At 40.6% G+C, this 25658-nt stretch overlaps 2 protein-coding genes across 4 annotated transcripts; both read right to left on the bottom strand.

Moving 5' to 3' along the window:
* Positions 1–3746: 3746 nt before the first annotated feature.
* Positions 3747–13530, bottom strand: LOC309697926 (carboxypeptidase Z-like). Its single transcript, XM_082520144.1, has 11 exons — positions 13219–13530; positions 12732–12761; positions 11889–12263; positions 9112–9339; positions 8797–9023; positions 8372–8536; positions 8066–8224; positions 5781–5916; positions 5480–5619; positions 5243–5342; positions 3747–4326 (listed from the first exon to the last, which is right to left on the bottom strand). The coding sequence occupies exons 1-11, from the start codon at positions 13433–13435 to the stop codon at positions 3983–3985; spliced, it is 2121 nt and encodes a 706-aa protein (XP_082376270.1). The 5' UTR covers positions 13436–13530; the 3' UTR covers positions 3747–3982.
* Positions 13531–17385: 3855 nt separating this feature from the next.
* LOC309703427 (G-protein coupled receptor 26-like) lies at positions 17386–25446 on the bottom strand. Of its 3 annotated transcripts, none has more exons than XM_082528229.1 (4): positions 25237–25446; positions 24126–25157; positions 23916–24029; positions 17386–20931 (listed from the first exon to the last, which is right to left on the bottom strand). In XM_082528229.1, the coding sequence occupies exons 2-4, from the start codon at positions 24794–24796 to the stop codon at positions 20694–20696; spliced, it is 1023 nt and encodes a 340-aa protein (XP_082384355.1). In that variant the 5' UTR covers positions 24797–25157; positions 25237–25446; the 3' UTR covers positions 17386–20693. The 3 variants fall into 3 exon arrangements, with proteins under 3 accessions (XP_082384355.1, XP_082384356.1, XP_082384354.1); XM_082528230.1 differs by having other exon boundaries at positions 24126–24698; positions 24829–25446; XM_082528228.1 differs by having other exon boundaries at positions 24126–25446.
* Between the last annotated feature and the right edge of the window lie 212 nt (positions 25447–25658).

The raw sequence follows: 25658 nt of genomic DNA on the forward strand, positions 1-25658 counted from the left end.
TAAAATGAGTTAATGAGAGTATTAAATGAAAGTACCCCCTGCTTCAATGCTGGCACCTTGTGGCACTGTATCCACATGGTGGACTAAGCATTCATAAATAGTCATAGTTAACAAACTGGTCTCGAGGTGGGACATAAGCGTATTAAAAGTCCTCTGAGAAAAGAGAGCAGGTTCACTGAACTGAAATGAGGCGTTACTTACCTACTTGCCAGCAGCATGATGCTAACACAACATGGCAGCTCAGGGCAGCTCTTTGCAACTTTCTCAGCCTTACCAAGTAATTGGTGACCTGGCACCCCACCTGACATCGTAGGCTCAAGGAAGCGGGCTCAGAAAAGCAAACGGGTTCAATTCTGCATTTTGCACATTTTGCAGAAGATTGCAGCGCCATTAAATCAAGGACATTTGTCGATAAAATATCTAAAGTTTCTTATATTACATTCTCATGTTGATATGTCTGGTGTTTTAACTGTAATTTCCAAGAACTGCAAAGTGAAGTAAAAAACAGTTTGAATGGCACATGGTTTAAATAAAACAAAAATTAAAAAGAAACTAAAAAACAAGTGAAAATTGATCAGCTCATTCATAAAACAGGAAAAAAGGGCAAATAGAGACGAAAAAGGAAAAATTATTATACACTATCCTTAAAACCCAGCCAGCAGTAACATATGGAAAAAAGTACTGGACCACCTACACATTAAACCTACAGGAGCTGCTCAGGTATTGATCCCCATCCCATGAAGCTCCCAGTGGACAGGATTTGTGCTGATGTTAATGCCAGAGGATGTTAGGATTTCTGTAGTTACATGGTCTGCGACTGGCGGCTGGGTCGCTGTGGTTCCTAAATGCTTCCACTTTGTAATAATACCACTAAGAATATCTAAGTCAGGGCTGCCCAATCCCGGTCCTCGAGAGCTACCGTCCTGCAGCTTTTAGATGCATCCCTACTCCAACACAGCTGAATCAAATGGTTTGATTACCTCTTCAGCATGCCATCGTGTTTGGCAAAGGCCTGATAACAAGCCATTCATTTGATTCAGCTGTGTTGGAGTAGGGATGCATCTAAAAGCTGCAGGATAGTAGCTCTCGAGGACTGGAATTGGGCAGCCCTGATCTAAGTGGACAGTAATTTTATAAACTGACTCGTTGCAATGGTGATATCCTGTTACCAACCACCAAACCTGAATTCAGTGGGCTCATTAGAACGACTCATTCTTTCGCAAAAAGCAGACTGCATGACTAGATGCTTGATTTTATATACCTGTGGGCCTGAAAACACCTGAATTCAAAGAATTAAGAGGTGTGGCCTAATGCCTTGCTGTATACAAGGTCAGTCTATAAATACTAGAGTGAAAAAAGTCACATAATGGACATATCCCTTAGATTCATCAATGGATGATGGATCATTGGATAAACAGTTGGATTTTGTATGCCACACTGTCAGTTATTGTACTTAAAATGTCACACAATGTCAAATTTCCATTGAGACCTTTTAAACCTTACCTGCGGTGTTCACCTGTAGAGCTACTTTATCTCAGTCAAGCTTGAACTTTCACTCTTGACCTTGTCAACCTAAGATCCACTTATTAGCTTCCGCAGCTTTCGGTCTAATGCGACAAGTGATGACAGTTAAGTGATTGTAAAGGTCACATGATAACACTCTTAACCATCTTCGCCACAACTGAACAACTGACGGCCAAAAGATTGTAATTAAAGCTGCTGAAACAGTGAGTGAACCTTGTTATGACAAGTTTGCAGCTTCATTAGCTCCTCAGATTTATGGTATGTTAGTGTAGCAGCTTCATATATGTTTACTTGACAAAACAAAGGCCACCATAGTGAATGAGCAAAATAATGGGACTGAAGAAGTCAGACAGAAATACTCATCCACATTCAGGAGATGAATAAAAAAGAATAAGAAAGGGAGAAAGGAATAAGTTATTTAGTCCTGGTAGACACCACCCCATCCCCCTACTTCCACCCCAAACCCTGAGTAGGAAACGTTATCAATGCTTGCAGCTTAAAGCCCACTACTTTGATATATGTGACCATGAATATGGTGGTATAGATGTTGCTGCAGGTACCATTGCAATATCACTGTAAACAATACCGTTAGAGGTACTGCAGTGCCAGTGCAGTACATAATGAAATCCAGTATTTGTAACATCCTGCATGGACCTGCAGGCATCCTGATGCCCTCTGACAGTGTGCTGAAAGCCCTGCACACAGGGTTATGTGATCCTGGGAGAGTGTGGAGTATTTTCCTATTCTCCTGTAGATGGAGATCTCTGTTGTTTGGCTGACCGAGTTTGGTGCCAAATCATGTGTTTGTGTTTTATAAATCCCCTGAGAAGCCCGGTGTTTTTTTCACTGACTTGTCATGGGTCAAGTAGTTCTCTAAGCAGACTTTTCACTATGATTTTATAATACTATTCCTCGACCTTTATCTGGGGGTAATTTGCTTTTCCCATGCTTCTTTCATGACCTTTCATAAAAAAATTCTTAAGAGCTGTTTTGTTTATAGGATTTGGGACTTCACTGGACCCCAGGGCTGCCAATGCGAATGCATGCCTTACTCTGGTTGGGCTACTTTTCATTATTGGGATCTAGTGTCCATTTGGTGGTTTTCTCTGTGAAATTCTGTTGTTGAGGATGTTTTGTTTTTTCTTTAACTGTAACAAATTTGCCTTCTAAGAAGATAAAGACATAGCTTTATCTTCTTAGCACTTCTTGCTTATTCCTCCATTGTTGTTTGTAGACAAGTCTACGTAATGCACTTGTCTGCCACTATTTATGGACTCCAAAAGAAATGAGGTCTAATTTGACCGAACGCTCGTCCTCTAAAGAAGGTCGACATGCAATACACCCTAAACACTGACAGACGTTTCAACTGATTACCCCGGGCTTGGTTGTAAATAAACTATACAAGAGGTCAGGATCCCTCCAAGAAGTTTGGTTTATTTTCTGTGGGAAAAGTGGAGAATATAACTTCATCAAGTGTCTAACAATTATTCAGCAATGAAGGCCAGTCACTCTTTGGTGGAACGACATACAGATTATTGCAGGACAGCATGTCTACACGTGGAGGGGTTTTAGGTTAAGAATGCATTTTAGGAGTAATACAGTAATAATATAATTATAAAATATTATATTTTATAATTGACCTGCTCAGTGATATACTGATGCTTTCATGTTTATGTTTGTTTGATGTTCTGTTGGTGTGTTTTTAATTGCCTCTTGGGGAATAAATAAAGTGTTTTTTGAATTTGAATCATGACTCATGAAATCTAAATAGCATAAAAAAATGATAAAAGTTGAAAACTACTATTCTGCGCTGCCTATGAGAACACTTTCAGAATCCTGGACACATGAGAGTTGTGTATAATGAGTAAATTGTTGTTTTATAGTCAATGTAAAACCTTTAACTTCTTTTTATAATCGCTTAAATAACAGATTATATCACAAACCAAATTCTTCCTTACGCTCACTAATGAGAGAAATGAATGCAGAACTATTTATTCTCAATGACATGTCTATTTACTCCAATTTCACAAATTGCACACTGTGTTGAGGAGCAACCACCGTTTGGAGCAACTTCAGCCAGATGTTGGTTTAGCTTGCCCCCTAGTGGCCATCAGAAACCTTGTGTTTGGTAATTGTAAGTAGTCAGGGGTCAGGTCTAAATACGCCAATAATTCATGAAAAATATCGACAGTTCAGGTGAAATAGTGCTATAAAACTGCAGGTCAAATCTTTTAACGTGTTTTTTATTCAATCGTGGCCATTAACTAAAGTTATGTTACTGTCCAGGCAAAAGCTTGTAAGGCGCTTACATTATAATTCAGGTGTGGGCTTCGGACCAGACACAGCACATAAAGGCAAAATTGTGAAGCAGAAGTAGCATCAGTAAAAAGTAACACTTCCATGTTTTTCTGCATAATGTAGAAAGACAGACTCATTTCTTGCTTCTCTTGTTAAAGCTCTAATATTGCTTCAGCAGCCAGGTGGGGGAAGGTACTCCAGGCAAAGCAAAGTAATTCCACCACCAGGGCTTCTCTGCTCTCTCCTCTTGGTTCTGGCTCAAATCAGCCATCTGGGTGTAGTGCTGGTACTGGTTGTAAGGGTCAAACTTGTCGTAGGATGAGAAGTCCTCTTCCTCCGGGTCAAAGTTCACAGGCGCTTTCGGCAACACAAAGTCCACCCGGCCTGCAGTCTTCATGCGAGAGGGCACCTGGATTCTCTTGGTGGCTCTGGTGTAGCCTTGCGCAGAGGCGGAGACTATGTGGATGCCAGGAGTGAGGAGGCGCCAGTAGTCTCCATTTTCAGCTAGGGCAGGGAGAGAAAGGCTGAGTATTTGGGCTTTTAATTATAATCAACTTATAATCAACATGAATACACAGTACATGAGTACGAATATATTTGTAGAGAAATGTTCATTTTACACATCAAGATGGGTTTACACAACTTGCAGAAACCCTGTAATACAAACTGTGGGAGTAGGTGTTTGGTAGAACTGCAATGACCTTAATAACTTTAGTTGAAGTAAGATATTGATTTGGTTTCCAGGTACTTCCACCTCGAGAACCTAGATAGGATTTTTAATACAGACACCAGTGCCGATATTTGGCAATATGAAAAAAAACCCATATATATCAGAAATTGTTTACCTTTCTCAACACAAGAAATAAACTAAAATAAACAGATTACTCAGACAATATGACAAAAAAGTTGAGATTTGTCAATTATTATACGTTTTGTGCTGCTGTTAGTGACTACTTGATGCTGAATCTTGTTTTACTGTCACAACAAGGTGTTTACATACGATGCTTCTCAGATTCTCACTTGGTTATTGAATTTGTGGCCAAACGCATCTCACCTTAAGGAAAGTTGTAGAGTGCCTTACTGTGCAACAGTAACACTCATAACATGGTTGAAGGGTGGTTGGAAGGTTGTGATCAGAATAAACAATGATGTTATTGAGCTTTGTTATGAGCTTAATATAGGTTTTATGAAGAACCTGACACAGGAAGTTGTACTTATACTGGACAACTACCTCAAAATGCCTTTTTTGCCTTTATAGCTCATATCTTTTTAATATTTAAGATGCTACATATCTGAATTACTGAATAAAAATCATGTTGGCCATAAAGAGCTTAAGAATTGACTAAGAGACAAAACTAATGTCATAACTAAATGAAATTTTGTAAAGGCGTATGTTTTGTTAGCAGGTGATAGTTATTACCTGTTGTAATGTCGTGCTGTATCCCTCTGACAGATATCCTGGCACCTTTTATAGCATTTCCCTTTTCATCTTTTACAATCCCTTTGATGCCACGATGGGCCTGAGGACCAACACCCAAGAAAGTTGTTTACAAATAGATCATTTCATTCATCGCACTTGAGATTCAGTATGCTATTGCTAACATGTGCTGAACTGCCATGCCAACAAAAATCAGGATATCTGCTAAAAGAGTCTTACTGTCTCCATAAATGAGAGCAAAGATTCTTGGTTTTCATGCCAGGCAAAGGCCAGTTCCTCTTCAGGGGGAAATCTATCACATCCCACATTCACAGTCACCTCAAAGCAGTTGGTGTGGAGATAGTTGAAGTCTTGCATTCCTGACCACAAAAAAACAAAAATCCAAAAAACACACTCACAGGTTCATAACTGGTCTTACAGCACCCTCTAGCAGACTCAGCAGACAACAGCACTTTCCTTCCTGACTCAGAAATCTATTTTGCTTCTCTGGATTTGTGCCCCCCCCCCCCCCCAAACTCACCGCCTGCCAAGCTGGACCACTGAGCTGCATTAACGATCCCTTTCTGGCTCTGAGTACGAGACGATCCACAGCGTGCGTTTTCATTGGACATGGTTCCGTGGGCATTTGCATAAGTTGCTGCGATAAATTTGAAAACCTGCAAAATGTAAAACTGGTTAATTGTTTCTCCCTTTGTTCAGATGAAAAAATAACCACTGATTTAAACCACATGTTCACAGGGTTTTACTGGGGCAACAAGCATAAATAAAAAATCAGAGTCTGCTGATCTTAATAATGTTTTGTCCTATTTTTTTGCCATCTGTTTTCTGTTGTTAGCAATGACTCATTGCTTCCTACCTTCCCTCAAAGAGCAGTAAACAGGCATGTCACTGCATTAAGTGTTTTATGGGAGCACACTGCAAATAATATTCAATATTACACCTTACTTACCAGTCCCGTTACAGTTGTAGTAGCTGTAGTCTAAACCATCATGGGTCCTTCACTTTATAGCCTTTAACTCATTAAAACATGACTGATATATTGCATAAAGTAAGAATATAAGGGTGTAGAAGGTTTTCAGAACTGACCAGTGACTGTAGGAAAAAGCATAGAGCAGTGTGCACTCCTGGAGGATGCACACTCGGTCACAAAGGATGCACTGGTGTATCTTTTGTGTTTATATTTATCATACAGTCATGTCAGGTATCATTTAATTAACACTGCTTTAAAAAGGCTTTCTCCTTTTTTTTAAAAATCCCCATTGCCCCGGCTCCTCGCTCCAAGGGAATCCTCACCTCTTTTATTTGCTTGTGAGTTGGGAGGCCTAGGATGCAATGGGAGGAGTCAAGTAGGGCTGCCACGATTAGTCGACTAGTCACGATTACGTCGACTATCAAAATCATCGACGACTAATTTAATAGTCGGCGCATTGTTTGAAGCTTTGTAAGATCCCAAAAGACGCAGGAATAAGTAGTAGGATTTAAGAGTGTAATAACGGACTGAAACAGAAGATGGCAGCACTGCATGTACAAGGATGCCAGCTGCCGTTAAACCCCGAAGAAGAAGAAGCTGTGTCCCAGAATTCATAGCGCGGACCAGCACAGTTGCCAACAATGGCGGCAGCTAGTTAGTTTTAATATTACTCTTATTATTCTTTCTGGGTCACAAAATAAACGTTTAACATATTTTCAGGCGAGAATGTAGCTGTGGAAACTTCAAATATCTGCTCAGTTTATCAAGACACCGCATATTTTCAAAAGTGCTCCAACGTTTTCGGAGACGTCTGTTACCCACTAGCTCGATAGCTAGCCGGGGGCAAAGCTCACTAGAGTCCGTGAGAACACCGGACTCCCGGCAAATCATTTTCAAACCCACCGCAGTCTTTCGCTACTCAGGTTAAACATATATAAGTCACTTAGATAACTTACAAATGTTATTGTTTGGCTTTTTTAGTATTTTATTTGTTCCTGAGTAAATCGGTTTGGCTGAGAAATAAAGTTATAGTTTTTACACAGCTGAATAAACGACAACTGATTATCAGAAATGTGAGATGCTCGAGAATATACTCCGGTGTCCTGTTATATTTTAGATAGCAAGGAGCAGACGAGACTGAGTTTATTAAACTCCAACGAAACAATCTGCAGATTTCATTAAACTTTAATAAACTATCATCTTGTCTTTATTTTTAGTTAAAATATACCTTAAACACTTCAAGCTGTAAGCTAATGATAGTTATATAAGAGCAAATACGTGCTGGTGCAATAAGCTGTACGTTTTACGTCCAATGGATGCATGATCTGATTAGTCGACTAATCCAAAAAATAATCGGTGACCAGTCGACTATCAAAATCGTTTGTGGCAGCCCTAGAGTCAAGGATGCCCAATTTTGCATGAGAAAGAGGGGAATATATACACTGAGAACTGGATTAAACATGCAATTAAATTATGGTTAGGTTCACATCTAACACGTCCAACCATTTATGTGAAACTAATACGTTTAAGAGACGCGCTCTTCATCTTGTAGTTTATGCTTGTTTAGCATTGGTTGACCCACCATTTACCTGGTAGATGTTAAAAGATTAAAAAGGCAAATCAAATAACCAGAATGTCTGTGGTTACAGTCAACAGTCTATTCTTTTTCCAGCTTCCTCTAAACATATACTACATGTTCATACCTGTACTGATGACAGTAATAATTGAGGTCCTTTATATTTTCTGGTTTTTAGGGTTTGTTTAGGTTTCACTTTGTTTTTGATTATTACAAACTATCCTTTAACTCTATAAGTTTCCCAAAGAACCCTTTTTACCTTATCATCTGGGGTTGGGCAGAACATTTCATGTCCCAATGGGTGTTTGGACAGATCATAAGGGTAAGACACCACCAAGTCTCCACCATGGAAGTTAGCGGAGAGCACAAACGGGATGGAGCGGACCCACTTCATGACAGCGTAGGTCTCTGGTGCAACCTGGATTTCAGCATTAACACTTCTTATTGGTCTAACTGATTAAGTCAGTTTATTGTAAAGAGGCAAACTTTGCAACAGCACAGCTCGTTATTTCATAAAGTATGTGCAGTGTCATTCATTATATATGGATAAGGATTTATACTGTACCTTACCAAACCAGTAATAGTCTGGGATTAGGATGTGGTCGGTGCGGTAGCCCTTTTGTCTGCGTCTTCTGTAAACGATGGACGTCAGGTCGGGGAAGTTTCTGTTCAGGTCGATGTTTTGGGCGTTATTTCGGCCGATGTTCCAAGAATCATATCTTTGATCCTCCTGAGGAATAAGTATTATTGCCTTATTAATAATATGTGTTTTAGATAGTAGCAGTATGAGTCATCCAGAAATTGCCATTCAACTATAACAGACTACAATATATTCTGTAAGGTGAGCGTTTGGCTTCGTGCTCATGGGCATCAATTTAAAGAGCTGATGTTCTGCTGCACTGTGCAGGGAATCATGCATTACTAATTACTTAACTATTGACTCAAACTGCACATCAATATATTTACTGCTTGTAACTGTAAATAGCTCACCTGCTCAAAATCGTAGTTATTGTCACTGACTCCGGAAACAGCCAACTCATACCCATCGGGGTTCATGGAGGGCAGAATGTGGATGCGGGTGGTGTTGATTAGAGTCTGAATCCGCTCGTTGCCAAGCAAATACTCTGAGCACAAGTGCTGAGCCAAGTAGATGAGTAGTTGGCGGCCAAGGACTTCATTTCCATGCATGTTCCCAATATACTTTACCTCCGGCTCAACTGTATGTAGAGAGCCACGTTTAAGTTTTACCTACATTTGTAAGAGAAAAGAAAGCAGACCTTATGAAGACTGAGGAGCCTGACTTACGTAGTTCATGCTCTCCGGGATTGTTAGAGAACTCGATCACAAGCAGCTCTCTGCCCTCCATACTGCGGCCTATGCTGTAGGTCCGGGCTATGCCGGAGCACTGCTCCTCAGTCTTCTTTAAGACACTGATCAGGTCAGTGTTGGAATGATAGGTGAACTGCAAAGTGTCAGGAGAGTCCGCAGTGAGTAGAATATCCAGGCCATCAGCAGCTTCTTCTTCCTCCTGCCCTGTAGAGACAAGCATAGTTACTGGAAATCTGCAAGCTGCTCTGCAAGCTGCTTTGCAACCCTTCACCACTCCAGCTCATCTTTTTAATCAATGCCAGTTCTGTTGCTCATCCCACAACCAGCTTTTTATGTATGCACACAGAGTAAGGTCCCTACAACTGTAGCTGCCTCCACCAGCGTGTGAATGAATAGTGGTATTGTAAAGTGCTTTGGGTGCCTAGAAAAAGCGCTATATAAATCCAATCCATTATTATTATATTATCACAGTGGGTTTTAACACCCTCTTTTTAGGGGCTGTTAGGTGAAGCTGGCTTAACAATGACTTGTTCTATCTCACCTACCTCAAATGGAAGTACTATCCTTATTTGTGTAAGGTTTTCCAGGGTATAAATATTGCAGTTTACAACAGAAATCTAAAGGAGAAAAAGTTGAAGCACTTCAAATCTATAATTAGTTAGAAGTGTTTATTTCAACTGCCACCCCGCCCCTCCCCCAAAGTCTGTACAAGTCTGCCCTGATTTTAGGATTCACACTTATTTCTGACACCAGCTGAGACCAGACCTAGAAAGGCTGTAAAACCTTTCGCTGCTGGTTTAAAAAACATGATTTATGCAGTGTAAAACTGTATTATACAAAAACTTTAACATCTATGACTGCAACACAGAGCTGCTGGCTACATTATAAGCTACAGATGGTTTATGTAAACACTTCCTGCGCGTCATATTGTGGAGAAATCATCCCAAATGGTACGTGCACTCACACCTCTGAGGCCCTTTCTTTTTCCCTAATATGTCTTTGCATAGATACAATTTAAAGGGTGGAAAACACAGAGTAGCACAAGACAATCATATAACAAAAAATCATAGTACAAAGAAAAACAACCCAAGACCAACTGCATGTTTTATAAATATATTGATAATTGACACTACTGTATTGATAATTTATCTCAATAGAAAGTGGAAGATTACATAGTGTATGCTTGGCCAATATGGAAATTTTAAATTTTAAGACTGATGCAGATATTTAGTGATTTCAAAAACCCAAACAGATTCCCATCATGTTTGTTATCTGTAGTTATTTAAGAATCCTTGTTGACAATGAAGTCTTCTTTCATTCTTTCATTCAATCTGAAGAAGATGCACCTCTGTGTATAAATAGTATGACCTCCACTGTGTTTGAGCCTCTGATGAAGGTCGGCGAAATAAATTAGTAGAGTTGAGGTTTGCGAATTATTTCGCTTAAGTTTCGTGCTAGCACTACCTAATGCTTCTGCTTGGATCAGCTTGTTGTTGCATTTGAGTGCCCTCTGGTGGATAAATTATGTAACATCATGTTGTGGTTGATTGTTTCTCTCGTTTCCACTTTTTCAAAATTTTTATTTATCGGCCTTTATAAATACTGATATGAGCCAATATCGGTCCCTAGTATACCGCACCCGAATTATGTTTTTACATTTATGTAATGTGAAGATTTAATATTATCAGGATTTTTTAAATGCCACATGAGGAAATCAACCCATCACATTGCGCCACAAACACTGACCCAGTCTGCCTACAAACATTAAGTTTTATTGTGCTGAGTGATAGAAGTGAAGTTAGCTTCACTGCTGCAAAATAAAGGAGTAAGACGATGTCAGGCAGCGGACCAAAGAACTGAGAGGCCCGTGAGGGGAGTCCAAACTTAAGAATGCATTGTAGTATCTGCTACAGCTTGTTGTTTTATTATTTAAGATGATATAGTTATGTTTATAAGGGTGCATTCAGGAGAACACTGTTAACGCAGGCCTTTAATCGCCCTCGTGAGTGTTACTGTCCTAATATGATACACAGTGAAAGAAGAACAGCTGGAGTTCTTACACTGATATCAGGCTAACCTGCTACCAGACTGTGCATCATGAAAGTTTTGGAACAATTTAAAAAGCACTACCTGCATACACTTCATGAAATGTACACATTATACTGTCTATAAATGTTGAAATGACACAACTTAACTACTCAAATTGGTTCCATGTGTCTGTGCAGAAGTTGCTGCTGTTCACGCGCTCATCTGGTTCACACATGGAGATGCAACGAGTGGTAGCAAAATACATATTTGGGTCTGTTATTGTTTTTGTGTTTTGTTTTTTACTATAAAGACTTTTCAGCTATTTGGGCAAGATATGATTTAGCAATGTGTGCCTTTCTGTGGTTCATTGTGGGTTGTTTATAAAGCCACTGCCAATAAAAACACCAGAAGATAACCACAGGATCAAGGATTAGTGACAGTTTATAGGGGAAGTAAGACGTTCCAGTTAGGCTATATCTTAAAGTGAGCCACATAAGCATCTCTGCAAACCAGATGCCTTCAGAATGTGTTTAGGAGAAGGAGTGCACTGCTGAAATTTTCATGCCTGCTTTTTATTTGAGTTGCTCTTTTTTTCAGGTGGAAAAAAGAAGCTAATGTCAGTATTTAAAACATTTACACGGATGTCATCAGCCACAGCCAAGACTAAGGCCAATTCAGGTCAACAAAGGTCAACATAATGACAGTATGCTGTGATTATATCTCACCTCTGAGGCCCTCCAGGGGGTCATAACATCCCTCTTGGTCGCTGACAAAGAAGCGATCGCAGTCGAGGAAGTAGGGCCAGGCCATCTGTATCTTGTCAAACGTGCGACTGCATCTTCTGCGCACGGCTTCACACGTGCTGCGGCACGGCTTCAGCACCTTCTCCTTCTCACAACGTGGGGCCAACACCGAGCAGCCCAGCATGCGAATCTCTGGGTTACAATCTCCGCCCAGCAGAGATTCAGCCACGCTGATGAGGAGGTACTCAGCGCCAGCTTCAGCATCCTCACGAGTCTTGTGACCGAGGATGTTTGGGAACATGGTTTGAGCGTAGGGCATGTCATCGCAGTAGTACAGCATTAGATCTGTGCATTTGGCTGAGTAGAAAAATTCCACAATGAAGACAGATCAGGGATCAGCTTAGAAAGTAACAGATCAAGACGTGTATCTCCATCTGTTGCAGCGCTTAATCATGAGCTTCACTGTGCCGTCCTCAATCATCTAGTCCTAAATATTTCTATTATCTCTGGAAATTAGAATTTGAATATTTCATGCTGCCATCGATCATCTAAAAATACTCAATGATTTTATGGCTTTGGGGACAGATTCCACTAAAACTACACCCACTATCATTTATAATCTCCTCCTGTTTGTTGTGAAAAACAGTCCTGTTGCAGTCACTTGGCATATTAGGGGGGGGAGAAGGGGGACTTTGAGGCTTGGTTTTTTCCAGTGTTAGAGGCACAAAAAACTGATTGGTTAGAAATTAGAAAGTGTACAGAAAAGCAAGATAGCAAACAGCACATGCATGACACTTTTCTTGCTTTAAGCCCATGGGTACTTACGTTTTTCTTCTATTATTGGCTTGCACTGTCCTGCAAGACATACCAGCATGCCATTAGCTGACACTGAGTAGACACTAGATGGCAGGGTGGTTTTTGTAAATGCTACAGTGGGGCCTACAGAACACTGCTCGCTTCAACAACTCTCTATAAAGCCAGTCAGTGTACAAAGAATCATTAAGTCCCTCGAGGATCACATTTTCCACGACTATAAATCGTATTCATTAAACTTGCTTCCATCTAAAACATTAACACCATCTGTCAGACTTTAGATCTGTCACCATCTAATTCAGCTCACTCATCCTGTAGCTTTAGGTTTTTTTAGAGTTATATACAAGAATTTTTCACAAGTCTAATTGAACAAAAATGAGCTTCTGAATCAAGAATAGTCCACAGCCTGCACGTGACGTCCTGTCCAGTTTTTGCGCGGCCGGTCCAGATGCGCACATCAGCATAAAGTTTGTTATCGCAAAAAGTGCAGAAAGTTTACCTCGAAACTTCGGGTCGCATCGCGGAGGAGCACAAGACGCAAAAACCAACAACTGCAGCAGGATCAGCAGCATGATGCGCACTTTCCGACACTTATGTTCCGTTTCGATGTGGCACCTCACACACTGAGCCAGAGGGCGTGAGTGTGCGCGTTGGAGTGTCCCAAGTCTGCAAAACTTTCCTCCGAGCAACTCTGTGAGCCACTTTATTACAAGCATTACGGTTTCCTATCGAGTTACAGAGGAAATGGCTCTGAGGTAAAACGGGGATAAGTGCATGAAAGGATGGGCAAATTTTCGCTCACATTTTGCTGCGTCTTCGTTTTTCAGTACGGCTGGTGGCTGTTTCACGGGCCTGCTGCTGGGTTTAACTCGAAACTCAAAACTGGCTCTGCGTATTTAGACTAGTAACCTCACATTTTCACTTCACATGAATCCTCATTCTGAAGAATAATAATTTATAGTTTGTGTCGGTGCTTCTTCTTGCTTTAAACTGACTGTAAAATTATAACATCATATTAAATGTCAGTGTGAGCTTGCTTTTAGTCATGAAGCCACAGATTATCTTTTTGTTTGTTTGTTTGTTTGTTTTGCCTGTCCCGTTTGGCTCTTTTGCCGTCAGAATTACTGTCTAAAGGCGAAGAAAGATGCCCAACGGATTTACTTTACCAAATAGACCATCCCAGCCTCTCCGTAATGGTCTATTTGATTCACCTTTTATTGTTTATTTTATTTTATTTTTACTTGTTAAATACGGGACAGACTGGGGAAAAGAAAGGGGAGAAAGAAGAGGGACGGGGATAAAGGGCAAAAAACAAAAACCAACAGAATAAGCAGAAAAAAAATACATATATAAGCCACAGATTATCATTTCATTCTGTATCCCCCTTCCTGTGGGAAGCTTTGTGCTACGTTTAAACACAATATTCTAGTTTTATTTGTCTGTTCTATACACTTAAAGCGGTCTAATCCACAAAAATCCCCCCAAACCAGTCACGTGCCCGCAGAGAAAGAGAGTACAAGCACCTAATGCTGCTTTCAGTGTGTGAGTAAGTCACAGTCAGAACTTACATATAATAATAATAATAATAATAATAATAATAATAATAATAATAATAATAATAATAACGTATGTTGCAAGTACTTAGTACCAGAGTTGCTAGTTTTAGTGAAGTCTTTACGTGACTTGTGTTTTTATTTTTCCTGTATTGGTCAATTTGTGTATTGAAAGGTTATAAAGGTTTCTCAGCCTTTGTTTTTTGCCTCTCTCTTGCTGCTACTGCCCATCTGCCCATCATTAGCCCATCTGCTTCAAGGTTCAACATGTGCATTCAGAGATGCTCTTCTCCTGGTTACCAGAGTTATTGTTGCATTCCTGTGAGCTCAATGCAGTCTGGCTATTCTCCTCTGACCTCTGACATCAACAAGGCATTTTAATCCAGAGAACTGCTGCTTATTGGATATTTTCTCTTTTTCAGAACAGTCTCTGTAAACCCCAGAGATGGATGTGTGTGAAAATCCAGCAGATCAGCAGGTTCTGAAATACACAGACAATGTAACACCAACAGCCATGCTGCATTCAAAGTCACCTTTCCTTTTTATTCTGATACTCAGTTTGAACTTCAGACTGTAGACGGTGTCTACATACCTAAATGCATCAAATTGCTGCCATGTGACTGGCTGATTGGACACTTGCATTAATGGGCAGGTGACGTGTTGTACCTAACAAAGTGGCCAGCACACCTGATAACACACCTGATGTAGCTGTACATCTGGCAAATACTTAGAGTACTTAATATCTTTTGATCTATTCTTGCCTTCTCTCTTTGGTGTCAGTTTTGCTTTGGACAACATGTCATTTTAAATTAAGCTTTTTAAGACTTTTTAAGAATATTTGTAAGCCTGAGTCCAACTCACAAGGTTGGAGCAACAACCAGTTGGCTGTGATTAAATAAACCTAGCAACCAAGAAACATTTACAATTTATAATCCTCAAACTTGCTGCCAATCAAAGTGGATGCGTAGCAGCTTTTACGGTGATGTTCAGAAGGCTAAATCACATAAAATACTGCAGAAATCTTAATCATTATTAGACAAAAAAATATTATTAGTAGTAAATACCATTTTGAAGGTGATCTGTTTTTCTTATTGAGCCAGTATTAGAGTCCTTTCTTCTTCAAGCTTGGCAGAGTTGAATTTGCATAACCGGAAGCCTGGGTATTCATCATGCAGGCAGGTGGAGGATGGTGTGGAGGTAAAGTAAAAATACTACTATATCCTTCAGCTAAACCAGGAATATTGATTAGATCCTTAACACGTTCATGTATTATGGAAATTACTACATGCCCCAGAAACTGAATGGAAAAGGAGCCTCGTGGGAGACGTGACCCTCTATGGAAAACACGCACAAACTTGTAAATTGTGATTTTGATCAAGTGTCTCTGTGGGAAACTGCTGGAGAAAAAAAGGGGTGGATCTGTAGCAACGGACAAGTGTTTTAAAGTGTTTCGAACAGCTTTTAATGAACAAACTATATATATGTATATATATATATATATATATATATATATATATATATATATATATATATATACATACAAATATATGTGCGTGCTCACTCCCAATGAAAATCTGAGCATCTTCAGCTCGGCCTCCTTCTGTCAGTGCCACCGCCTCCAAACCATACATCACAGCAGGTCTCACTACCATCTTGTAAACCTTCCCTTTCACTCTTGCTGTTATCCTTCTCTCACAAATCACTCCTGACACTCATCCCCACCCACTCCACCCTGCCTGCACTCTTATCTTCACCTCTCTTGTGCGGTGTGGATGGTTCACCACCTTCACTACCTCTGCTCCCTGCAGCTTCACTGTCCCTCTTATTCCCACACATATATTCTATCTTTCGTTCCTCTTCTCTTCAGAGCATACCTCCACCTCTCCAGGCTCTCCTCCACCTGTTCCCCGCTCTCCCTACACACCACAAAGTCTTCTGCAAACGTCATAGCCCACAAAGACTCCTGCCTGACCTTTGCGAACAAGAAGATGTTCACAGCCGATGTAGTCCCACTCCCACATTGAACCCATCTATCACGCCTGCTGCACGCCTCAACCCTGCCTCACTGTCCTCATACATGTCTCTGCCGCTCCTGACTTCCTCATGCAGCACCACAGTGGCGCCCTCTCCTATGACCTCCTGACCTTCTCCTTCCTTCTCCATCAACACTCTATAATAATAACAGAAAACAAGCTGCTTATATGGAAATCAGACTCTTCTAATTCAGTTTATCTTGGATTTTTTTCTTCCTTATTTTAATTACAAGCTTATCATTTCGTCTACTTTATCACCATATGTAGGTGGACTGAAGTGTGGAAGGAGGTTAAGATATTTACCACTGATGCAGACAATGCTGCTGTCTTTAAATCCTCCTCAGGCTGCTCTAGAGTGTGAGAGGAGTCATGTATTAATAGCCATGTAGAAAGCATATTTTCAAGAGAGGCCTGACAGTCTGCAAACCCGCTCAGTCGATTCCGTACTTTTAAACTCGAGCAGCTGTGACACATATTGTGCCATGCATACATTTTCCATTTGAGCAGTTTTAATTACCAGTTTCTCTTTTATCAGGTTCTGGTGATTGGGGTTAATTAAGAGGTGCAAAAATAGCCGAGCACTGGCTTCTGCACAAGCCTGAGCTGCTTTAAGCGTTAACTGCCTGTGAATTCAGAGGTGCCGGTGGTTGAGCGAGCCACCAAAAATGGGGATTTCTAATTTTAATGTTGCCAGTAATTACTGCTGGTCTGTTTCCACGCATCAGATTAAAAGAGATTCATTACTGAGTTTGAATATATTAATTGACAAAGATGAACTCCTCTCTTTAATTATACTTGCCGATATTGCAAGAGAAGTTCTCCATGTGACACCAGAGTCATTTTTTATGTTGCATGCTATCTGCGCCACAATCAGGGCTGTGAGGCAGAAACAGGTGCGACCCGGAAAGCTTTTTATTATTCAGAGAATAACTTCCCCGTGTAAGCCTTTTCAAATGCATCTGTTTATTCTTTATTTATTTAAGACTGTAAAATCTGAAATTAATGAGTCCAAATTTAAATAAAAGACATGCTATTTGTCTTTCAGTGTGCCGGCCTGTCGTGTCCATGGGCTGAATTCAATATAAAAACTGGCAAATCAAATCTGGAGATGAAATATGATGTAATTAAAGGACATTTGTGTACGTTCAGCAACGTTGCAGTGAAAACATTCATATTCGTATTTTATAATTGACAGCTTTTTATTATTGCACATATTCCACTAATAGCTAATCACACTGCCAAAGAACAGCAAGTGGCTCACAGGAGGAAAAAATACATGTGAGTAAAATACATCCAAATAACCAGATTTTTATTTTAGTAATAATAATAACTGTTATTATAATGAAGCAGCTATTCTGGTTCTTGTGTGGAACAGCTGGAAAAAAAATCACATATTTAAATCTTGCACAAACACAGAGCAGTGTGTTTTAAAGCACTTTGAAAACACTCCTATGCTACATCACGTTGCTCCCCATTTATCTAGACAAAAAGTTGTTCCTGTACAGTGCAAAATATGTAATATCATTATGTAAATATCCATAGAAACGACTTCTCCAGTCAGCTGGCAAAACAGAACACAATTATACAAACGCGTTTCAGTTAAAAGTGGGTGATCAGGTACATTCAGTTAAAAACTCTAACTTAAAAGTATAAATCTGGTAATTTGCCATATTTTTTCTTACTGTCAACAAATATACAAAATGAAAAAAAAAATAAAAAGTGTTCTCCCTCCTCTTATTAACTCTCCAAGCTAAAATGGCATTCCAAAATTATGGACTGGTGATATGCCCACACAACCTAGCTTTATTCAACCTGCAGACTGGTGCTTATTTAATTAGATAATGACTCAAATGCACACTAACATAATATTTGGGAAAACCAAGAAAGCCAAGTATTCAGTGATGGATGTTTTGTGGTCAAGTAGTTTTTTATCTTCTTTCTGCCGTCTACAAGTGTGTCCTGACAGCTGCAATATTGTGAAAAGGTTCATTTATTTTCAATTTATTTGAAATATTCATTGCATTCATTGTATTCATTGCATGCAATGTGAAATATGTCTGACAAGTTTTTTTCTGTAACTTTGATGATAGGTCATGAAAATCAGAAATCCGGTATCTCGTTATCTTATGATTTCATTCTCAGTTTGAGTAAATTACTATTCACACGTCATAAATACTGTATTTCTCTGAGTCTATTTAAGGCCTCGTAACCACGATCAACAGGAAGACTGCTGACTTGACGACTGTCCAGATGTCACCAACACCCTCCACAAACAGAGTGAACCACCGACAGTCTCAACTGAAAAGACTGGCTGTTTTCACTGAGAGCTGAATTGAAGCATATTAATGGACAGTTGACTTGAAGGGAAACGTGTGGTAGGATAAGTGCATGAGCAACAGGAATAATTGTAGCCTTTAGAGGACTGCCAAAAAGTCGATTCAAGAATTCAAGAGCTTCACAAGAAGTGGACTGAGGCTGGTGACTTAGCATCAAGGGCCACCGCGTGCAAATGTCAGCTGGTCGTGGCCAGAAGGTTAGTGATTTGATCCTTGGCTGCTCTGGTCTGTGTGCAAGTGTGCAAGTATCCTTGGGCAAAATACTGAACCCCAAGTTGCTCTCCAATGTATCCATCAGAGTGTGAATGTATGTGAATGTTACACAGAAAGCACTTAGGTGTAGAAAAAAAGCGCTTGTATGAATGGGTGTGAATGGTTGAATTAGGCATGTTAGATCAGAGAGCTTTGAGTGTTCAAGTCGAGTAGAATAGTGCTGTACAAGAACCAGTCCATTAGCATTTACCACTTTGATTCCTAATATCAAGCCACTTCTGAACCAGAGATGTCAGAAGTATCTTACCTGGGAAAGAAATGTCCCAAAATTTTATATGTTATTTGAAAGTCTCAGTCCTAGTGCCTGGAGGAGAGTGGAGCGGAGTGTTTAAAGTCCAGTGTGAAGCTTCTGCAGTCCTTGATGAACTGGGTTGCTGTTATTAACGGTTGGTCCACTGTGTTTCATGAAGTCCAAAGTAAAAGGAGCATCTACCAGGAGGTTTCAGAGCACATCAAGCTTTCATCTGCTGGCGAGCCTTACGGAGATCCTGATTTCTTTTTCCTGCACCTGCCCCGCTTCAATAACAACCTCAGCAGAGCCACAGATCACCTCTGCATACTTTTAAAAAGTCGGGCATCTCTCCTTCATAAATAATTCTATGATTGACGTTAGTGAATGTTGTACTGGATGTGTGATTTTCATGAGCTATAAAACATACCGGTAATTAGAAAAACTAAAACAAACAAAGCCTTGGCATATTTCATTGTACGTGTGATGTATACAAAATATAACTTTCAATTTTTAAAAAATAAATAAATAAAGCTTTTAAAGACTGACCTGTGTATTAATGGAAATAGTCTAAACATGCACATTAATTGTTGTCTATACTTGAGAAATTCAAAGAACAGGGATGCTTGGGAAGTTGGAAAATACTGAGAAACCGACCAACTAATTGATTTTGGTGACAGTAACAAAGAATAAAGCCTCTCACCAGACTCATCCTTTAAGATTAGGGTGTAAATGTCAAATGCCTTTGGCTCCTTTAGGTATAGCATCTCTGAGAGAATTAGACAAAGTGCATCAATATTAAGTGACTGACATGACACTGCAAAGTAGTCTAACACAGTCAATACAGAACATGGCAATAATGTGCAGCAGCTGAGCCTCCACATTTAGGTCTGCATCCATTCACTGACAGGACATTATACAGAAGCAGGAGCAACAAAAGTCTTTCCCTCTTTGCCCGTCGTCGCTCGGCTGCTTATCGACCACCAGCCTCCGTGTGTGCGATGTTAAGTGGGGCAAGAACAGGTTTGAAATGATTCTAAAGTTGTTGGAGTAGAGGAAGGCCACCTTTTACATGTCGCTCAGAGTGAAGAAGGGACCTCATCTCCAGCTGTGCGTCCCCTCAGCTTTAGATGAGCCAATGACTTATTCAGTGAAATAGACTGGCTGTGTGGTTTCTGGGGAATGCTGTTCCTGATGAATCACAGATCCCTTGTTTGCCGTCACTCCCCAACGTCTCCACCCTATCTGTCGTCTTACCCATCTCTTCTTTATCTTTTTGCCCATTCATCCTCCCCCACATCGCCACCTTTTCATTCCTGTCCGCCCACCGTCTTCCTTATGGTTTTTTTTTTTTTTGCTCTCTTCTTCACCTTCCACCCACTTCCTTGTCCCATCTTTCGACTCTCTTTTCTCTTTCTAACAATAACCTGTCCTCTCTTTCTCTCTCCTGTTCTTTTTTTCTCTCCACCCACCTTTTTTTTCTGCAAGAGGCAACCTTTATTTTTGGCCTGCACTGTAGCGTGTGCATATGTCACGTCCTGCATTTGCCATTAACTGATCCTCTGGAGACAGTAGTCGTTCTCTGTGTCTAAAGAGCTGTTATGGCCAGACGAAGGGTACAGGTCACGTCGGAGTAGCCTGTTGACGACGGTGACCAGGACTTTCTTGTACTGCTGACGTAGGAGAGAGTAGGCAAAGGGGTCAGACGCAGCCTTGCTATATGTCAGGCACTTACTGATGATTCCCCAGTGGCGGTTGACGTCCACGAACGGGAGAAGCTCAGCCAACCTGAAGGGGCGTCAGGAGAAACATGACTAAACAGAGTGCATTTTAGTGAAGGTGCCGCTCAGAGATTTGTCCTGATGTCATGTCAGATGATTAGGTAAGACTGACCATAAAACCTTTAACACGTTAGGTACTCTATAATGATCATAAAAGAGGCTTGGAAATGCAATTGTGTGCTCTTTTTCTTTTTCTTTTGCAATGGTAGGTGTAACGTGGTGAAATTGTTTTTATAACTCTGCCCTTTCAAAAGAAGGAGATCTTTTATCATTTTTTCACCTCGGATTTTTATGTTCAGACCACTCGTGTTATTAATGATCAAAAGGAACTGTGTGGCAGATTTTTAAATGCCTAAATGAAAAACAAACCAAACAAAGAACTCCATTTCGACCAAAGTTGGGAGGCTGTGTGAAACGTTAACAAAAACTAATAATCAAAAGCTATTTTTAACTAAAAAACAGCACACAGACTAAATATTAGCTGATGAAACTGATCATTTTTCTTGTTTTCTTTCAATTAAATCTGACTTTTTTTTAAATCACAGATGCTGTGTCCTCTGGATTAAAGAAGACCTGCTGTGGTCCCTGACCTTGGCCCTGTTTTCAGTTTGCTTAGTAAAAGTATCTAGATTTGAATTTTCCCTGTAAAGTCCGATTCAGATTTTTTGTTATTGTATTTTTTGTTCCTGTTTTTGGTTGGAGCTTTTGCTATTTCTTTCTTTTTTCTTTGAAACATGTCTCCTGTATCTGAACTTTACTCCCTCCCTCTGGTTGTCTTGATTGTTTTCACCTGTTTCATTTCATCCAGCTGTTTCCACGTCCCTGTTTACCCCATGTGTATAAATAGCCCTCTCCTTCCACTGAGCCTCAGTTTATGTATATTTGTGTCTTTAAGTCTCAGAACTATGACAGGATCATTGCTTTCTGTTATCAGAGCGCACTTCAAAAGCTGTCGTCTCTGACAGTGTGAAGGTGCATTAGTGCACACTACATGAGTACTATGCACATTTATGATGACCCACTAATGCTGAATAATGCATGCAAGTTTCAAAGTGACATATGCTGCCACACAGACAATGTCCTTTTCAGGGAAAGTGCAACCTATTATAACACCAAGACAACACCAAAATTGTGTTGTGTGTGTAATCTAACAGTATGACTCTGCAGTAAAGGGGTCCTGATGATAGATTGGCTACCCTGCAGACCAACCACCCTTTATTTTTATGATTAAAGTTTTTTAAAAAAAAGCCAAAATGTTAATGTTACTATAAATTTTGATAGAACTAAGTTTCCTAAGTAAAGAAAGAAAACGTCAGTAGGCTTATTTACTGTGGCGTATTTGTCATATTATACCAAGAATAACCTTCCAATTGCTCCAGTTGTTAAGCTGTCCTCCTACTGAATGCATTTTTATATTTTACTTTCTAATAACCTAAAATTCAGCTTTTTTGGCTGAAGAGGCCAGTAAACAAAAGCAAAATATAGATAGATACCCAAAAAAGGCCATGAAGACTCTCATCGTGTTTAAGGAATTGTGAGGTTTAACTCTCACAGGAGAGACTTGATCAAGGATACTCTGCTGAGCAGGTGAAAAAATACATTTGAAAACTTCAGCATGTAGAAGAAACTCTGAAGCAGCACAGGGACAGACGTGTCCCTGTCTCACCAGTTAATGTTTTTTTTAAACATATTGATCCCATCAAATTAAAAATGAACAGATAGATTTCAAAACATGGTCTCATTTGACACATGTTTTTTTTTTTTTTTTAAAGGGGTTATATAGTTGTCTAAGGAGCTTAAAAAAGAAGATGCCTGGTCTCATCTAAGAATCTTCTTCAATTAAACAAGTCCCATCACCTTCTTTTCAAGCTCCTTAGACTACTATGACCCGGATTGCTGAGAACCTGCACAGATATTTAGATAGTTTCCACATCTTTATGTTGGTTACTGAATTAAATGCTAAAGCATTTTCAGTGCCACGTTAACATCAAATCAAAACATTAAAAAAGGTGGAGAAATTATCATTTTTAAAGGCATTACATATGACCATAGATATTGTGTAGATTTTATTAAGGCGCTTCAAATTATCCAATAAAGAAGTTTTTTCTGTCCAGTGGAGATTACATTTTCTTATTTATTTATTTACTTACTTACTATACTATCAGTTAAAGTATTTGAAACACAGCGTAGGGTTTTGCCTTTTTCAACTTAAACCACACAGCTGAGCGCCTCTCCACATTTCTAACACAGTCTCCTGTATTCTTCTGGTCAGGGGGGATGTGGAACAGTGAAATCAAACACGACCATCAAAATACCACAGAGGCAAAGACTACTTTACAAGTACAAAAGATAAAATATGCGTATGAATTATCATAATTGGATGCTTAGGTGCCAACTGCCACACTAGACACTTCCTGTGGGCAGGCACGGTCAGTGGGGGGTTACTCCACCTCAAACGCTGCTCTTTGCTAATTTGTCCTCCTTCTTCCCTTCCATATGAGCACACCACAAATGTCAAATTGATGGATCATCAGCACCGCATCTGGGCGATTTGTGGCCCACTGAAGCATTTCCACGCTTCTCTGGGAGCCTCTTTGGTTGTTTGAACTGTATCTATTGTCCTAGACTCTAATGCGTGTCTTTCACTGGAAGTAGCCTGCCATGTTTATGTACAGCGCAGCACAGGTGGCTAATGAGCCATATCACAGTTTAAGGAAATGATCATTGAAATTATGAGCGGTGTGCTGTCAGCTTGGAATAAACTGTTTGCTTGTATCTGATCGGACATTGTGAGTTTGTACTGCATTAGCATGTGAAGAAAACAGGTCTGCAAAGCTGATCAGCGTGGATGCAGATCTCAACATGCTGGCTAAATGTATTTTTTACTTAGTCAAATGCCGTCGAAGATGTATTATTTTACAAATGTGTGGGGTCAGTTATTTCTTAAGCAGTTGTTTTGCAGTAAGTTGAATTATGTATGAGTTGACTCACCTTGTGATTACATAAGGAGCAAAGCAGATGATAAATGAGCCGATGAAGATGCTGATCTTCTTCGTGGCTCTCTGCTTTCTCCTCTTTTGCTCTGCTAAGCATCTTTGTTTCACGCTGAAAACAGCAAAGAACATTTAGACTTTTTTGCCACAAGGCCACTGTCAAAACAGACCGGGAGAAATCATGCTCACAATACACGAGGTGAACTACCTTGGGTGAATATCGACTAGCAGGAACAGAGTCTGCATGGTGATAATGTCAATCCTCTTGCAGTGAAACCTAGCGACCTTCAACACCTTCAAATAGGTGAAACACAAGATGAGCAGGGACAGAATGAAACTGGTGGCGTGGAAAACGATAGTGAAGATTGTAAACTTAATCCTGTCGCTGCCTTCCTCGCTCGGCTGCAAGGTGCAGGACGCGTAAACGTCGCTGTAGTCGACCCAGGAGAAGAGCAGCGCCGTCAGGGAGAAGGTAAAGGAGTGCAGCCAGGAGTAGCACACCATGATCAGTGCGTCCTTGTAGCGCATTTTGGTGGAGTAACTGAGCGGGAAGACGACCGCTATCCACCGATCTATGCTGAGAGCCGCCATGCTCAGCATGGTGTTTGCGGTGAGAAAAGTCTCCAGAAAGCTCACCGTGTGGCAAACGCAATCTCCAAAGGGCTGCTGCTTTCTGATAATCCCCACCAGAGTGGCCGGCATGTTCAAAACAGTGATGAGTATGTTGCAGAAAGACAAGTTCATGGTGAAAACACCGGGCACCTGTCGGCGTATCTCGGTGCTGTGGACGAAACATAGCAGCACCAACAAGTTGGACAACAGCGAGACGATCGCGACCACGACGATGAACAAAGCGAAAATGATTTCAGCAAAGTCCATGTCTCACTCCAGAAAGTCCACTCGCACGTTACCTGCGCCTGTTGTTGCAAACGAGAACTTCAAATCCACCATGGTCGCTCATCTCTCCGGCGGCTCCACGCACTCGTTTCACTTAGATCCTCGTGCGTCCGCGCGCCGCCGCCGCCGTACTTTCCAAATTCCTCGAGCGCTATCCAGCGTGCTGAACCCAGCAGTCACCATCTCTCTCTCCCCCTCTCGCTCTATAAGCTCACCGACCGCTTCCCACTTACATCCGACAGGTGCGCGTGTGGCGCTCTGCGATGCGCGGGGGTCACGTCTTTCAGCAGCCACGACAGTTTGAACAACACGCGAACGGAACAGCCATCAGGCAGAGAGCGATCTGTGGGGCACCGAGAAAAGCAAGTTGATGAATGACTGAACAAAAACCTGTTCACAGAAAAAATGAACCCAAGCTTCACCTCGTTTCCTACATGTTTTGTCGATGCCTCGTTCGGCTCACCTTGAGCAAACTTGAGCACAAACACAAGTCGTCACGCTTCAGTTATTCACCGTCGAGTTTTGCACTGATCGCCCTTTGCTCCCAATCAGCGTGGATGTGGAGGCAAAGGGCGCAGATAAACTCCGGCATGTGTTTCTGAATAATGGGAAACGGCTCAGCCGTCATCAAATGGCACAAGGTGCACACGCCCCCCTTTTGCTCATATGAATTATTTATTACGCGCGTAGATTTGGCGTGTCATATTTTCTGTAGATGCAAAAATAAACAAATAGTTTGAAGGAAGGACTGTTAGAATGTCACTTTTTAACGGGATTTTCGCCTAAAATTTGACTTAAATATACGAAGATACAATTATTTGCCACGAATTGCTGCAGTAACAGT

The sequence above is a fragment of the Aulonocara stuartgranti genome (assembly GCF_965226115.1).
Source record: "Aulonocara stuartgranti genome assembly, chromosome: 3".
In the NCBI taxonomy this organism is placed as follows: domain Eukaryota; kingdom Metazoa; phylum Chordata; class Actinopteri; order Cichliformes; family Cichlidae; genus Aulonocara; species Aulonocara stuartgranti.

Bases quoted from the DNA above. Each gene is read 5' to 3' on its own strand.
- LOC309703427 (XM_082528229.1), bottom strand. From the start codon at position 24,796: ATGGACTTTGCTGAAATCATTTTCGCTTTGTTCATCGTCGTGGTCGCG. The intron at 24,030-24,125 runs GTAGTTCACCTC...TGCTGTTTTCAG, and splicing joins CTAGTCGATATTCACCCAAG to CGTGAAACAAAGATGCTTAG. The intron at 20,932-23,915 runs GTGAGTCAACTC...ACGCCCCTTCAG, and splicing joins GCTCCTTATGTAATCACAAG to GTTGGCTGAGCTTCTCCCGT.
- LOC309697926 (XM_082520144.1), bottom strand. From the start codon at position 13,435: ATGCTTGTAATAAAGTGGCTCACAGAGTTGCTCGGAGGAAAGTTTTGC. The intron at 8,537-8,796 runs GTGAGCTATTTA...CTTATTCCTCAG, and splicing joins ATAACTACGATTTTGAGCAG to GAGGATCAAAGATATGATTC. The intron at 5,917-8,065 runs GTAAAAAGGGTT...TACATTTTGCAG, and splicing joins GCCCAACCCCAGATGATAAG to GTTTTCAAATTTATCGCAGC.